Here is a 16,837-nt window from a genome sequence, read left to right as displayed (position 1 = left end):
TAAAGAAGAAATCGAACAAGAACAATAAAAATCAAATCAAATATCATCAAAATATCAATATCATATCATCAAAACTTGTCTTGCTAGGGAAGATTCAAACTTTTTTTCTTTTTGTTTACACTGCTGAGCACTCACTGCACTGACAGTTGGAAGGTTAAGCAAACAAAAGCGAATTCACTGCCTAGGATTCGGCAACCAGCTAGGTAACAAATACGCAAATTAAATTTTTAAAACAGTAATAAAAACAAATGAAAACCCCGTTACGCCATGTATCAAATTTTGACAGAATTATGTACAAAATTTGGTGACGATTGGTCATTCAGGGAAGAAACGTATAAAGGATAACTAAATGGACATTAAACCCTCTGAATTTCACTACTAGCTACTACTAATACCCTACCCCCTATACCCCACACCCTATATTGTTAAGGACCTTCGTATATAAATATACCTCAGGGATAACACGAATTTCTATTACCAGGCAGCTACCTATGAAGAAACGGACGTTGCCAAACAAGATTACATTTGGTTACGTCTGGCGCTGTTTACGTGTAACTCCTTGCTTTAAAAAAAAGTAGAAAATGATTCCGACTTTAAGCTAGACCGAAGTTCCCCGGTCTCGACCGGGCTCAAGTTACTAGTCAATCTATAATTAAACAAACAACATTATATAAAACACTTATCTAAACAAACATCAAAGGGTAACATAGCGTCAAACCTGGGATATTAGATTTATCAAATCTAACTTGCAATCAAACCTAACCTTAAAATCAAATGTTAAATAATAGCTCCGTAAACCTGCGTCAAACCTATTATCCATTATTCAATCAAGCAAATTAAAAAAATAAAACAAAAATTCAGATATAATGTAGCCTATACTAACCCCGGAGCATTAACAACTCATATGGGATATGGCAAATGGTTTTGCCTCCATTCTTTACTCCCCGCCCCTTTTTTAAACTTTGTCAACTAGCGGTCAGAATCACGCAACAAAAAACACCAATTATGATGCTGTTGGACTTCTAATTTTGTAATTTAATTTCTGTACTTGATTTTCATTATATTTCATGCCATTACGTTATATCTAGAATGGCGATCTACCATCATTCCCATTCGCCCCTATCATTTTTACGAAAAATTATTTCAGATCGTATACATGTACCAGAAATAAGGAATCGGGAAATTGACTGGTTTCACGCAGAGATCAGGGACAACTTTTAAAGTAGCAAACAAGGTGCGTCAGTCATCAAACAAATTTTTTTTATTTTTGAAAATGCACTGGTGGAACGTGTCCCGGGATTTGCGCGTGTTGCTTCACATTCGTTTCAATATGAAAATTATTTTTTGATAACGAATAAAAATTTTAAATCCACGTTCCCAAATATATTTTGTATCAGAAAATGAGCGTGATATAAAAACGAATAAATGCAACCAATATGCGCAACTGTGATGGGACAATTTCTCCAGATTTCCGGTGATAGCTTTCGATATCGGCACGGCAAAAATGCATGAATTCATTTTCCTACAATTTTGTGAATATATTTGAACATGTGAAAACAATTAAGGAATCAGCAAAGCATTTATTTGTTGGGTAATAGACTCATTGGCTTTGTAGAATACTTCTCTGTCAGGCCACTAGAGGCATCATAAAATAACAGAAGTCCGCAGAAGTACTCATACGCACGTAGTAGTCTACTCATATTATATATACGCAACCGTTCGCAACAAGCAAAATTTGTTCCGCTTATATATAGGGCGAATTAAAATAAACGTGGAAACTCAGCGAGAGGACTCCAACAACAAAAAAAACGAACGAACATGGCACCCTACTAACACAGCGATGTACCATGGATATGACTGCAGCGAACTCCCAAGGATAAGGGAGATACAAACAGCATATCCATGGAATGCTTCATGGTGATCCTTATTTCCCCTTCCCCGCACGTACCATTTGTATGTCCCTTGAATACACCGGTTTGTGTATACACAGTATCCTTAAATAACATCCATCTTTGGATATGATTTCTGTCAGAAATTAAAAGATAAAAGTCTACCCCGAGACTTGAATTACTGGCCTTCAATTCCCTAGCTCACCTCTCTAACCATTTGACCAACTGTTCATACATTTGAGGAACAAATGTTTGTGTGTATTGGAAATAGAGATATTCTTTAGCTTTTTCGTCCACTGTGTACCTTTTATGGTTATACTGTGATGCACATTCTGTGTATGTACCAAATGGTATCACAACAAAATCATACCCCCGGGTATATTACTTTGACGTACAATCAGTATATTAATGAATATACGCTGGTGGATCTACGATGAATATTCTTTATTTCATCCCATCCTAGATCCGAATAAATTTATACCTACGCTATACTACCGCCCCCCAATTGTGACCTGGATGTATTCATCCAATATTAACCTACATCTTACATAAATTGGATGGGCCGTGTTAGTAGGGCAGGATTTCTAGATAGTTCCACAAAATTGTAGGAAAATGAATTCATGCATTTTTGCCGTGCCGATATCGAAAGCTATCACCGGAAATCTGGAGAAATTGTCCCATCACAGTTGCGCATATTGGTTGCATTTATTCGTTTTTATATCACGCTCATTTTCTGATACAAAATATATTTGGGAACGTGGATTTAAAATTTTTATTCGTTATCAAAAAATAATTTTCATATTGAAACGAATGTGAAGCAACACGCGCAAATCCCGGGACACGTTCCACCAGTGCATTTTCAAAAATAAAAAAAATTTGTTTGATGACTGACGCACCTTGTTTGCTACTTTAAAAGTTGTCCCTGATCTCTGCGTGAAACCAGTCAATTTCCCGATTCCTTATTTCTGGTACATGTATACGATCTGAAATAATTTTTCGTAAAAATGATGGGGGCGAATGGGGATGATGGTAGATCGCCATTCTAGATATAACGAAATGGCATGAAATATAATGAAAATCAAGTACAGAAATTAAATTACAAAATTAGAAGTGCAACAGCATCATTATTGGTGTTTTGTGTTGCGTGATTCTGACCGCTAGATGACAAAGTTTAAAAAAGGGGCGGGGAGAAAAGAATGGAGGCAAAACCATTTGCCATATCCCATATGAGTTGTTAATGCTCCGGGGTTAGTATAGGCTACATTATATCTGCATTTTTGTTTTATTTTTTAATTTGCCCGAATGAATAATAGATAATAGGTTTGATGCAGATTTACGGAGCTATTATTTTACATTTGATTTTAAGGTTAGGTTTGATTACAAGTTAGATTTGATTAATCTAATATTCCAGGTTTGACGCTATGTTACCCTTTGATGTTTGTTTAGATAAGTGTTTTATATAATGTTGTTTGTTTAATTATAGATTGATGTTAAATGATAGGTTTGTTGTTAAAAAGGTACAACGGCACCCCATACCCCATACCCCATACAAATAAGCGAATCGTAAAAATATACGAAAGAAATCTAACAAATAAAAAAACTTCCAATAAAATCAAATACAAAAAGATAGAGAGATTGCCAAATTGTATAAAAGTAGTCCCAAGTGTTTCTCAATTCTCCTTAAATAATAGCTCTTTAAATTGGATGTGAAGTTCGGGGGGGGGGGGGGGAAATTGTCACTATAATCTCGGCTACAAGTTCGTAAAAAGTGAAAGTAGAACTTGGGAAACTTGCTTTAATCTTCGATGGTTTATATTTATCCCTGAGGTATATTTATATACGAAGGTCCTTAACAATATAGGGTGTTGGGTATAGGGGGTAGGGTAGTAGTAGCTAGTAGTGAAATTCAGAGGGTTTAATGTCCATTTAGTTATCCTTTATACGTTTCTTCCCTGAATGACCAATTGTCACCAAATTTTGTACATAATTCTGTCAAAATTTGATACATGGCGTAACGGGGTTTTCATTTGTTTTTATTACTATTTTAAAAATTTAATTTGCGTATTTGTTACCTAGCTGGTTGCCGAATCCTAGGCAGTGAATTCGCTTTTGTTTGCTTAACCTTCCAACTGTCAGTGCAGTGAGTGCTCAGCAGTGTTAACAAAAAGAAAAAAAGTTTTAATCTTCCCTAGCAAGACAAGTTTTGATGATATAATATTGATATTTTGATGATATTTGATTTGATTTTTATTGTTCTTGTTCGATTTCATCTTTATTGTTCTTATTATTGCCTCTTTTTGTTTACTGTTTTTAATAAATGATGATCTTGATTTTAATAAATTTTTTGATCAAGTAAAATTTCTATTCCCCCTTTTTTTAACAGTTAGTCATCAACCAAGAAGTTGAGGAACATTTTAAAAATGTTTGATCATACTCATTTTGAAGCTCTGGGTCATCTCTCTCTTCTTCCCTTGTCCTCTCCACAGTCATCAAGATCTTTTGGCGGTCGTGAAGAGTTACCACCGATCTTCCACTTCCATTAACCTCCGAAAAGTTTTTTAAGTGTAATTTTTCAAAAGTTAAAAATTTAAATTTCCTCAGTGACTTCATCGAGTTTTGAACCTCGAACCATATGAGTGTCAGCCTTGGTTGCTAACAATTAGACCAACATTTACATTAGGTCTAAGGGAAAGCGTGGTCCGGTTGGTGTGTACACCAAACAATGTAACGAAAGACGAAGTAAAGCTATGGTAATATCGCTAGCGACGCTACCATCGGTATCGATTTCGAAACCGGTCGTAAAACACTTAGGTTATATGCCTGAATTAAGATTTTTTCAGCGGTGGTTTAATCTAACTGCTATAAGAGCACATTCATTTCTTTATAGTTTATATGTAACAAATAATTTTTCCAATTCCACGTTACTATAGTAATAAAAGTTGCTATAACTTAATCTGGGGAAACGAACAAATTTAAATAATTCATAACTAAAACACGAAGATTGGAAGGAGGGAAATTGTTAAAGGATAAGTAAACATAAAGACGGGCTATCGAATGGCGCAAGTCGCGACCAGCTTCGCCGTTCGAGAATGGAGATATTAGCCATTAAAGTTTTGTTCTTTAAAAGAAGATTGCGTAACTTTGCTAATGACTAATCAGACTCGGACACAAACCAAAAAAATTGCATTTTTTTTTCTCCTTTTTTTGGTTTTTGTCCGATCTCAATTTCTCTATCCGCCGCCGTTTTATTTACGTTTTAGTGAAAATTCCGCACTACGATTCAGCAAAAAACCGAGAATTTGGAACGACAATTCACGCTCAACCACTGTGTTCCAGAGAAAAAGAAGGCTTAATTTAAATGTATATTTTAATTCATGTCCCCATCTTATTTTTATTCTGAAGTATCGATTAATTTAAGTAAGCCGCCAGGTGGGCCACTTGTCGTGCAGTAGAAAACAGCTGATGTCTCAATTAAGTGTCTTGGCCGAAACAGAAAGTCGCCATTGTTCATTTTCATGGCGTGTATAGCCACTGATAACTCGTTTCTTACTGTGCTTTATTGATGGGAATTCTCATCTTGTGACTCCCTATTTCTTATCTGATTCTCTGAGATTAGGCTGGATTAGGCCCTAGATTTGATTTCGTGTCATTTGTGTCTACGATTGCCTTATTGACCGGCTCCTAATTGTGGATGCTAGGTGAGAGCTAGGTTTTATTTCAATTGTAGTCTGTGTTTGCTAATTCTGTCTTAATTTAGGCAATTTGTGCTCTGTCCAATTTATTGACGAATAAACCCGTGATTATCTGAGAAGCAATCGATAGGCCTACGCCTCCCTCTTCGACCGTCTCACTCTCTCGCTGAAACATTGGTGATCGTAGCAGGACTTTCTTGGCCTGCAAGTTTGGAGAATTGAAATGGCAAGAGGCAGGAAGTCAAAGGCAGCCACGGCTTCTCAAAACGACAACACGGTTGCGTCCAGACTTCGTTCTCGAACAGTACCAGCAAATGGTGAAGATGAATCGACACCCCCTGCTGATCCCACTCAACAAGTCAAGAACATTTCACGAGTTCCTCAACCTGAGGCGATTGAACGTGATGCCACACGTATGCAGATCCAGATGACCTGTAGCTATATTGAAAAGCTCATCAAGGAAAGAGGATCAAGAAGAGCCTGTCTAGGCCTACTCAACAAACTCGACGACATGTTGGCCACTGTCGAAAGACTCAATTTACTGGTGGTAGACCCGTCCGACGCTGATGAATTCGCGAAGCAAGCTCAAATTCAAATCGATCTGTTCACACTTATCGAGTCGAAGAAAGAAGACGTTGACGCTTATGTCACTCTAAGAGCTGATGACGAATCTTCAGTCGGGTCCTGCATGCAGTCAATCAAAGGCGTACCACTGGCGACTCACCCCTCTGCCTCGACAGTTGGAGAGTGGATGTGCAAGAGAGCTGCAGCATATCAAAATGCTTATAGTCTGGCAGCGGAGAAAATTTTGCCGTCTGGTGAGAACAAGTTTCCTCGTGGCCCCTCTGCACCCGACAAAAATGAAGTGACTCAGTCGGAGAAATTGCTTGCTGAAGCGCAGAAAAGAGCAGCGGAGGCCCAACAGGAAGCTGCCCAGCTGAAAAAACGACTCGAAGAAGTAAATAAGAAAGCTGATTTGGCAAATAAGGAAGCAAGCAAACTATCCGATGCTGCCATGCGACGCGGTTCAGCACCAACCATCAGCCATCAGCAACCCATTCCACGGGTGGGGGGACGGAGCGTTCGACGATTGGCACCGCCGTTCTACTCACGAACCGACCAAAGAGGATGGAGATGAAGAAGCACCAGACGACTGGATCGACCGGTACTGCAACGGCCTAGAAGAAGCCAATTGGTCATATTCTAGCAAATCGGCAGCACGCGGGGAGCTTCCCATCTACTCTGGAAGGGCAACCGATTGGTTTTGGTGGTCGGATTTGCTACGTTCGATGGTTCATGATCAACGAATCGCACCTGGAGAAAAGCTTGCTGTCTTGAAGAGCCGACTACGGGGAGATCAATTCGAAATCGTGCAAGGCCTTGGCGGAGGAGAATCTGCTTATAAGGCCGCTTTATTCCGACTGAAGCAGTCGGCTGGACGTCGCGACGTAATGCGTATAGCACTACTCGGTGAACTCGATCGTATGGAGCTGGGCAGAGAAAATTCATCATTCCGTCGCTTTGCAGAAAGAGCTCGAACCATCTTCTTTGATTTAACCCGAATTGGGGAGAAATTTAATGCCGACCTCATCGAACGATTGAGCCGTAAATTGCATCCGGCGGATCGACTCGAATGGAATTCCGGACGACGTACTGGATTGGAACGGCGCCCTCTGAAGGAATTTGGAGAGTGGATGTGCGAGAGAGCTGCAGCATATCAAAATGCTTATAGTCTGGCAGCGGAGCAAATTTTGCCGTCTGGTGAGAATAAGTTTTCTCGTCGCCAACAATTTCCAACAACAGGGCGCACTAATCACGTTAGCCTGGAGCCTGGCACTACAGAAAAACCGAAGAGTCGCTGCTTTTGCTGTGAGGGGGAGCACCGGTTGATGGCTTGCCCAACATTCAAAGAAATGCCTACGAAAGAGAAGGTTCGATTTTGCGTCAAGCGCCGCTTATGCATGAAATGTTTCGGGACGAGACACTCCGCAGCCGATTGCAAATTCGGAAAAGGTTGTGGATTCAGCGGATGCCCTTTTATTCATCACCCATTGCTTCATGATGCCGAAGAGAAGCACGACAAAGGTAGCAGCCATCACACATCACTCTCAGCCCAGGTGGATCGCGTCAAGGTGGCGCTAGGCGTTATCCGGATGGAAGCTTACACAGCCGAAGGCCAGCTCATCCCAGTTTCGGTGCTGATAGACGAGGGCAGCGACACGACGTTGTTTCGAGAGGATTTTCTTCAACGGCTTAAGATCATCGGGAAAGGTACTACTCTAGATCTTGTAGGAGTTACCGGCGCCGAATGCTACAAATCGCAGAAGGCCCCAGTTCGATTTCTTTTACCGGATGGGGAGGAAGCCGTCATAAAAGGAACTACGATCCCGCAGATATCTAGGCCGACTCCGGTAATCGACTGGAGAAAATTGAAAAATCGATGGCCACATTTAGCTGACGTCCCAGTGCAAGAGAGTGGCGAAAAAATCGACGTCTTGGTGGGACTCGATCACTCAAATCTACTTGCAGTATTGGAATCGCGCGTTGGAGGCGAACACGAACCTTTCGCATCTCGCACTAGACTCGGTTGGGTCGTCCGCGGCCTGCTTGGGAGTGACATCGGTCCGATGACAACGGCCCACATCCATCATATCTCAGCGACTTCCGAGTTCTCGCTCGACGAAGAGTTCCAGAAATTTTGTGCAACCGAAAATTTCGGTACTGAATTTAAAGGAGACGGCCTTTCAGAATCAGACCAAATCGCCGAGAAGATCGTTGATGAAGGCCTGAAGAAACTCGACACTGGGTATGAAACTGTTGGAAATCATATTCAATCCAGATATTGAATGTACATGACTTGTTAATGTTTAATGATGAACCCTTTAAGTGTAATCTGTAATCATATATGTTGTATTGTAACAGCCACCAGATGGCGCTGATTGTGAAGGTGAGGCAACCTATCTATAGTCTTATTCGGTTGCTGTTTAGCAACACCTTCACCCTGACTTGACAGTTCTGATTTTCAATGGACGTGTTTTTGTATCTCCTCGAATACTTCATACAAGTTTAAACACTATCAACTCTTTGTTAATTCTCTAACTTCAACAGGTTATGGGCCCAGATTAACTGATCTCCGCTTTGTCAGTAGTTGGACTGATAAATTGCATAACAAATTACAAAGAGGAAAAGTGTAAGTTTTTTATTTCAAATAATAGGACTGTTACCTCCACCAAAAATAAAATTTTAATTTATACCTGGAATATCCTTCCAACAATGATAATCATGTTTCACTGACATGCTTTTATGTTAGAGCAGTGTATATTCCAGTCTGTGGGAAAATCTTTGACATTTTTATGTGGTGCTTATCGTGCCATACATCAAATTAATGTCTCACCTCTGATATTTTTTATTTAGGTTCATCTACATTACATATCTCATTTAAATGTTATCGTGCTTTTAACCAAAAATGTATTTATGGTTTTAGACATTCCTAATTTTATCGTTCCAGTTCTCAAAACATTTGTGAGACTTGTATTAAAGGCAAGTACGTATATCATCATTCATCAGATTAATCTTCTATATTTTCCTTATGGTACATTGTAGTGGATAACTTCTATCGGTAGCTTTCATAATAGTAAAGAGTCCATGTACAAACTTAGATTAACATCAAATTTCATTTTAGTTGACGATTATTGTTATTTTGATATATCAATCCAGCAGAAACTTTCTTCTCTATAGCTTGTCTACCAATAATCATTTGATTATTTATTTAATTAAATCTAGACTGAGATGAGATTTTATCAACTAAAGTATTTATCTCAATATCTGTTGTTTATAGGTCTAATTTTTGTTTGCTTATCTTCGGAAATATCCGTTACAGTTGTCCGTTACTGTATTCATTCTTTCTGAGGAAATAATAGAATTTCAGTATTGAACGTCTTAGCAGGATTCATACGATGCTGACAGTCAATTACCATCACTGCTTGACCCAATCCATCTTCAGTGTAGCTACGTCCATGCATAAGCTTACTTGTCAAATTATGTAATAAGAATTGTTTAACATTTCTTAATTTAACCATTTAGGTGATAATGGTGAGGGCCTGGGTGAACATCAAAATCATTCGGATCTGTTCGACGACATCAACGATCGAATATTACCTCTACCCGAAATTCACCTTATCGGCGCTGTAAGGCAATACAACTTTATGTGGACTAACCATTTGTCGGCATGGTGGTGGATTAAAGGTTCTGCGTTCCCCATCGCCGTGTCAACCCTGAGCTTGTTTACCTGAACACCATTGGTTCTTAATTAGCAAGGACAGCATCCTAGAGGAACTGCTACTTCACACCACCACCTCTCCTATGCCTTGTTGGGTCATCTTCTATATTGGAAAACGGTACGAATTAACATGACGAATTAACTATTCTAAGCATAGATCCTGGGACAATAGAGATATAATGAGATTGTCAGTCGGTCGATCCACTGTATGCCAGTGGTGATGTAACAAAATCTCTTCTTTTCGACTAAGTACAGCTGAAACTGACTTTGTTTATAAATTATCACTGACAAATCATTATTGAACCGTTAGTGGTTAAGGTATGGACTGACAGTCAAATCCGTCCAGCCGTTGTAACCTTTAGATTTCCGATCAATCTAAGTTTATTAATAAAACATTCTTCCAATTTTTTTATTTTGAAACCTTTTTGTGTGGATGATGAATGCACCAACAAATCAACTCTAACTAGTTCCTAAATTTTAAATTTCTCAAACTACTCTTATAATTCGGATTTTCTTTTAAATATCCAACTTGAGTTTGCTGATGCTTGTTTTAGCTTACGTCTTATCTTACCCTTAAGATGCAAGATATTTTATTTTTAACAACTCGGCAAGCATTTTTGCCTAACACCCAATCCTGTCGATTCAAACAGATTCAGCCTAATTTAAGGGAGAGTATGGCTAGTGTAAATTTCGTCTTAATCTGATTCCAAATTATGACCGTCATTACCAGACAATATTCCAAGGACACTCTTATTTTGCTCAAACATTTTCCCGGCGAAAATGACTTTCAAAAGACCGACATAGAGTCCCGCTCTTACTGTTTACTAGATTCATTTGAACACATTCCATCTCGTCTATCATCACCCAATAGTACGACGGAGAGGATCGCATCAAACAACTAAATGTTTCGATCCCAAATGTTCCTTTTTGCTGGACTTTACAGATTTACACATGCAGTGTTAAATAAAAAGGAAGTATCTGAACGATTTGCCATAACGAAAATGTCTTGAGCGGAAAGTCTTTCTCATCTCCTTAAGCAAACAACATCCTCAAACACAAACCTATCTTCCACGTTCAGTTGAGCATTTTCCGAGTTCTATCCTCGATGACAATTTTCAGAGTTGAAGTCTCGATGAAATTTTCCGAGTCCAATCCTCGAAGTATTCCGATTTTTAAAACATCGATGACTGTATTCCGAGTTCAAAACTCGATGACTGTATTCCGAGTTCAAAACTCGATGACTGTATTCCGAGTTCAAACCTCGATGACTGTATTCCGAGTTCAAACTTCGATGACTGTATTCCGAGTTCAAACCTCGATGACTGTATTCCGAGTTCAAACGTCGATGACTGTATTCCGAGTTTAAACCTCGATGACTGTACTCTGAGTTCAAACCTCGATGACTGTATTCCGAGTTAGAACCTCGATGAAAATTTCATTGGATCATGTAAACGAATTTAAATGTCGTTTCTTACTTGTCCCAAGTGCAAATAAAATTCCAATAATTCTTTCAGAAGTCCAAATGTAGGCGACCATAGGTGCTGAATCAAGTTCTGCCGCCGTGTATCCAGACAAAAGTAACAAAATAGCTTTTATTGTCATACATTTTCCCCCTGTACGTTTCGAACGAGAATGGGAGCAGGAATGATCGTTGAAGATCTTCATCGACACGTAGCATTGACTAACTACGCTCCAGGGAGAGCAGTATATACTACAAACTGAGCCTCGTTTAAGGGAGAGAGTATCCAGTAAACATCGTCTTCATTCGCTACAGAATAACGACAGCCCATCCCAGAGAATCTCGAAGTCGCTCGTGGCACAAATATTCAAAATTTCTTTCTTTTCATACATTCTAAATTTTCTAAATTTGTTAATAGCTATTTTCTGATAAGCAGTTCTATATGAAACAGGCCATCCACCAGTAACTTCTAGTTTTCAGTTTAGTGCATGACTTTATTTTGCTGTCACAGACTCTGAAGAAGACACAAGGAAGTCTTCAAAAACTCTAGTGATTCTTACTACCCACTACATGGGAATACCTATCATCTTGTAAATCACCACCCGGCGTAAACGACAAAGACGATCGAACTTCAAAATATTCTTCAACACATTCAATATTCTGTTTGAGGGAGAGTGTTGGAAATCATATTCAATCCAGATATTGAATGTACATGACTTGTTAATGTTTAATGATGAACCCTTTAAGTGTAATCTGTAATCATATATGTTGTATTGTAACAGCCACCAGATGGCGCTGATTGTGAAGGTGAGGCAACCTATCTATAGTCTTATTCGGTTGCTGTTTAGCAACACCTTCACCCTGACTTGACAGTTCTGATTTTCAATGGACGTGTTTTTGTATCTCCTCGAATACTTCATACAAGTTTAAACACTATCAACTCTTTGTTAATTCTCTAACTTCAACAGAAACCCCACTCACGTGGCTCGAAGGAGAGCCGACATTTGAAAATAACAGGACGCTGGCGGAGCATCGTTGGCAAGACCTGAAGGAACGATTCAAGAGAGATCCAGATTTCGAGGCTGATTACAGAGCCGCGATCAAGAAATACGTCGACGAAGGCTATGCATCGCGAGTAAAAGAGGAAGATTTATACTCGAACAACCAGTACTACTTGCCGCATCACGGTGTCTACAAAAAAGTGTATGGTAAGAAGAAGAAGAAGCTTCGAGTCGTCTTCGATGCCGCTGCCAAATGGAAGAAGAAATGCCTCAACGACGGAATGCGACAGGGTCGAAAATTGCAGAACGACTTAGCCAAGGTCCTCATTCGATTCCAGCTGGGGGAGATTGCCTTTGCAGCAGACGTGACCGCCATGTACAGCAGGATTCGACTTCGACCACAAGATGCCCGCTTTCATCGTTTTCTCTGGCAAGAGAAAGATTCTGACGTCATCATTACGTACCAAATGGATCGCTTGCCATTTGGATCTAACTGTGCCCCATTTCTCGCCCTGAAAACCATCCACAGAGCCGCTTCAGATGCCACTAGAGGGAGAGAAGAATGTATGGAAGCAGTAGAGAAGAATATGTACATGGATGACCTATTGAAAGCAGTCGACAATGAAGAACAAGCAATTATGAAGGCGAAACTCATCCGCGATGGACTAGCAGAAGGAGATTTTATCTAACAAATTGGATCTCAAACTCCCCGGAATTCATCAAAGCGTTGCAACCAGAGCAGGCAGTAGCAGCAGCACATCATGATTTAGCGTCGGATGACGTCGAAAAGCTACTGGGAGCCTTCTACGAGCCAACGACAGACGAGATGACGTACCGAGTGACTGGAGTCGAAGATCTTAAATGGACGCGCGCTGGATTGCTGAGCAAGGTGGCGAGTATCTACGACCCCCTAGGACGAGCAGCACCAGCGCTGATAAAAGCAAAAATTAAATTGCGTGAGCTAGGTACCAGAGGACTAAACTGGAACGAAGCCATCAGCGGTGACGACAAGGAGTGGTGGCAAACCTGGTTCAAGACGCTGGAGAGACTCAATGACCTTTCAATGCCACGAAATTTGCAGCCGGACAAAAGAAAAATCATCCAGAGCGATCTTCTAACCTTTGGAGATGCATCTGAAGAGGCCTATGCAGCAGCCGTATATTTACGCAGTGTCTACCAGGATGGCACATCAATATGCAGATTGGTGATGGCCAAAACCAAATTGGCCCCTCGGCAGACACAGTCGATTCCAAAATTGGAGCTGAACGCAGCAGTGCTAGGCGCTCGACTGGCCACATACGTTGCAGACGCGCTACAAATCTCTGGACTCAACAGGATTTTCTTCACTGATTCCAGTACTACCAGGAACTGGATACGAGCCGTCGCTTCACATTACATGCCGTTCGTCAGCCACAGAATCGGAGAGATTCAATCTCTCACCAACGCTAACGAGTGGCGCTTCATTCCCGGGAAAATGAACATAGCAGATGCTGCGACGCGGTCCCTATTGACAGACGGAGAGCCGATCCCACCGAGATGGCTGGAAGGACCATCTTTCATCGCCTTACCAATGGAGCAATGGCCGAAGGATTTGCCTTGGGTGGCAGTAGCAGCAGAGAAAAGAACTTCCCACATCCACCACGCAATTTCTGAGCCCCCTCTTCAAGATTGGACAAAGGTGATCATCGATTCGAAGAACATCTCAACATTCCTGAAGGTGGAAGGAGATGCCAAGGAGATTATTTTAAAGTGCCAAAAGGAAGGATTCCGTGAAGAAATCAGTTTATTGTCAAAGGGCAAGCAAATCTCAAAGAAGTCAAGCCTCATTCAATTAACTCCTTTCTTAGACAAAAATGGAATGCTCCGACTGGGTGGACGGATCCACCGCGCAAAGCTACCATATGAGATTCTACACCCTCCAATTCTGCCCGGAAAGCACCCACTTGCAGAAAAGATAGTGACAGCAGTGCATCAAGAGTCGCATCACGCATTTTTGGATCCTGCAAGGACGAGAGCTGGCAAAGAAGATCCGCTTCAACTGTGCCGTCTGTGTGAAATCGCGTGCCAAACTCGCCACGCAAAAGATGGGTGATTTGCCATCTGCTCGTCTCGATTCTTACACGGCACCATTCACGCACATAGCTCTGGATTATTTCGGACCGATCGAAACGTCAGCTTACAGGAACCGAGTAATCAAACGGTATGGCCTGTTAATCACCTGTCTCGTCACCCGCAATGTTTATGTAGAAATGGTGCAGTCAATGTCAACACCAGATTTTCTCTACGGTCTACGGCGTTTCATCGGAGAATTCACGAAGCCAACTGAAATCTTCTGTGATAACGGGACAAACTTTGTGGGAGCTGAGAAGGAGCTGGCCACAGCATTTCGTGAGTTGCAAAAGGACGAAAAGTTGAAGGAGTTTGCGCGAGAGCGCTCAATCATCTGGAAATTCCAGCCACCTAGTGCTCCGCATTTCGGCGGATCACACGAATCAATGGTCAAATCAACAAAGAGGGCGCTCTACCGGGCGCTGGATACGGAAAAAGCCGGATTGCGCTACCCGACGGACGAAATGCTCAGAACGCTACTGAAGGAAGTGGCGGGCATGCTGAACGGGAGACCTCTGACGCTGGCCAGCAACGACCCAGAAGACTTCAGACCGATCACACCAAAGGATTTCTTGAATCTGCCACCAACGTCGGATCTTCCGGCCGGAGACATCCGTCGCGCTCTGCCCCGCGACCATATTCGTTACGTGAAGAAGATGGCCAATTTATTTTGGGACCTGTGGACCAAGATTTTCCTCCCGACGCTGGTTCCAAGAAGGAAGTGGGTCACGGAAGAAAGAAATTTTGAAGTTGGAGATTCGATCATGCTATCGGACAACAATTTGCTGCCAAATCAGTGGAAGACGGGCCGAATCATCGAAGTTTATCCCGGTTCCGACGGCTTTGTTCGAGTCGTAAAAGTGAGAACGGACTGCGGAGAATATTTGAGACCAATCCATCGTCTAGTTCTACTGGAACCTTACTCGGCCGTCCTTCCGTCGGCCTCGGGGGAGAATGTTCCAGAGAAAAAGAAGGCTTAATTTAAATGTATATTTTAATTCATGTCCCCATCTTATTTTTATTCTGAAGTATCGATTAATTTAAGTAAGCCGCCAGGTGGGCCACTTGTCGTGCAGTAGAAAACAGCTGATGTCTCAATTAAGTGTCTTGGCCGAAACAGAAAGTCGCCATTGTTCATTTTCATGGCGTGTATAGCCACTGATAACTCGTTTCTTACTGTGCTTTATTGATGGGAATTCTCATCTTGTGACTCCCTATTTCTTATCTGATTCTCTGAGATTAGGCTGGATTAGGCCCTAGATTTGATTTCGTGTCATTTGTGTCTACGATTGCCTTATTGACTGGCTCCTAATTGTGGATGCTAGGTGAGAGCTAGGTTTTATTTCAATTGTAGTCTGTGTTTGCTAATTCTGTCTTAATTTAGGCAATTTGTGCTCTGTCCAATTTATTGACGAATAAACCCGTGATTATCTGAGAAGCAATCGATAGGCCTACGCCTCCCTCTTCGACCGTCTCACTCTCTCGCTGAAACACACTGATCCAAAAAATTTGAAAATTTCACAGTGTTATGTAACCATTACTTACAACACACAGTATTTTTTAATCAAAGTCGGTGAGGTACCGCGACAAAAAAAAATTGAAATACCATGGAATGGCCCAATTGTGGGCCCTATATTTTGAAAATAATCTGATTTTATCGCTAATTAAGAACAATTGCTTTGCCAGTGCACTGGCAAAGCAATCGTTCTTGGGCAGCATATAATAATAAGCAGATAAAAATAATTTTAACACACTATTTTTGGCATCCACTGTCTTCTTAGCTCAGTGGTAGAGCGTTGGTCTCGTACATCAAATGACTAGAAAAAAGTCAATATATGGCCAACCAAAGATCGTGAGTTCAATCCTCTCAGGAGGCAATTAATAATGAGATTGCAATATAAAATTCATAAAATTTAAAACAATGTTAATATATGTCAAGAGAGGTTCTTCTTTATTTATCATTTTAAATAGATTTGAGGGGAATGGCACCCAAATCTACACTGAATATTAAACTTACCTGATTTTTGTGCTCTTTAAGAAAAAATTATCATGCGAAAAAAAAAAAAAAAAATCAGATCGTTTCAATGGGGTCTGTTTCCGTACGTGCAGACTGAATGTCAAAATCAGAAATGGAAACGTTTTCTTGAAGAATGTAATGCAAAAACTTAGGCTAGATTTCCATCGTCATCTTCAGCTTATAGAGCAAGTTCCATTATCTTAATGACAATTTTCAGGTAATTGCCTACATCGGTGTAAAATCCCATCTAAAAAATGAATGTTGTGTAGTCTTTCATTCAATTTACATGCTGAGCATTTTCAGTTTTTCACCTTTGTATTTTATTTCAAATAATATTTCTAAAATTTCGCTAACAAGAATAGTACTTCAATTTTCAATTTAAACTTAGCGC

General features: G+C 40.6%; 2 protein-coding genes, 2 long non-coding RNA genes and 1 other non-coding gene across 5 annotated transcripts; all 5 read left to right on the top strand.

Moving 5' to 3' along the window:
- The first annotated feature begins 5,224 nt into the window (after positions 1-5,224).
- Positions 5,225-5,755, top strand: LOC124327495. Its single transcript, XR_006916165.1, has 2 exons — positions 5,225-5,587; positions 5,647-5,755. It is a non-coding gene; the product is annotated as an uncharacterized LOC124327495 (long non-coding RNA).
- A 2,649-nt stretch (positions 5,756-8,404) lies between these two features.
- On the top strand, positions 8,405-12,255 carry LOC124327496. The gene is made up of 2 exons (XR_006916166.1): positions 8,405-11,307; positions 11,375-12,255. It is a non-coding gene; the product is annotated as an uncharacterized LOC124327496 (long non-coding RNA).
- Positions 12,256-12,601: 346 nt separating this feature from the next.
- On the top strand, positions 12,602-13,009 carry LOC124326916. Its single transcript, XM_046785632.1, has one exon. It carries the CDS (start codon positions 12,602-12,604, stop codon positions 13,007-13,009), a length of 408 nt encoding a protein of 135 aa, XP_046641588.1.
- Positions 13,010-13,146: 137 nt separating this feature from the next.
- Positions 13,147-14,412, top strand: LOC124326915. Its single transcript, XM_046785631.1, has one exon. The coding sequence runs from the start codon at positions 13,147-13,149 to the stop codon at positions 14,410-14,412; it is 1,266 nt and encodes a 421-aa protein (XP_046641587.1).
- Positions 14,413-16,200: 1,788 nt separating this feature from the next.
- Positions 16,201-16,306, top strand: Trnat-cgu. The gene is made up of 2 exons: positions 16,201-16,236; positions 16,271-16,306. It is a non-coding gene; the product is annotated as a tRNA-Thr (tRNA).
- The last annotated feature ends 531 nt before the right edge of the window (positions 16,307-16,837 follow it).

The sequence above is a fragment of the Daphnia pulicaria genome, chromosome 2 (genome assembly GCF_021234035.1).
Source record: "Daphnia pulicaria isolate SC F1-1A chromosome 2, SC_F0-13Bv2, whole genome shotgun sequence".
NCBI classification, from domain to species: Eukaryota; Metazoa; Arthropoda; class Branchiopoda; order Diplostraca; family Daphniidae; genus Daphnia; species Daphnia pulicaria.
Note: the sequence above shows the minus strand (reverse complement) of the source record. Positions and strands in the feature narration are given on the sequence as shown.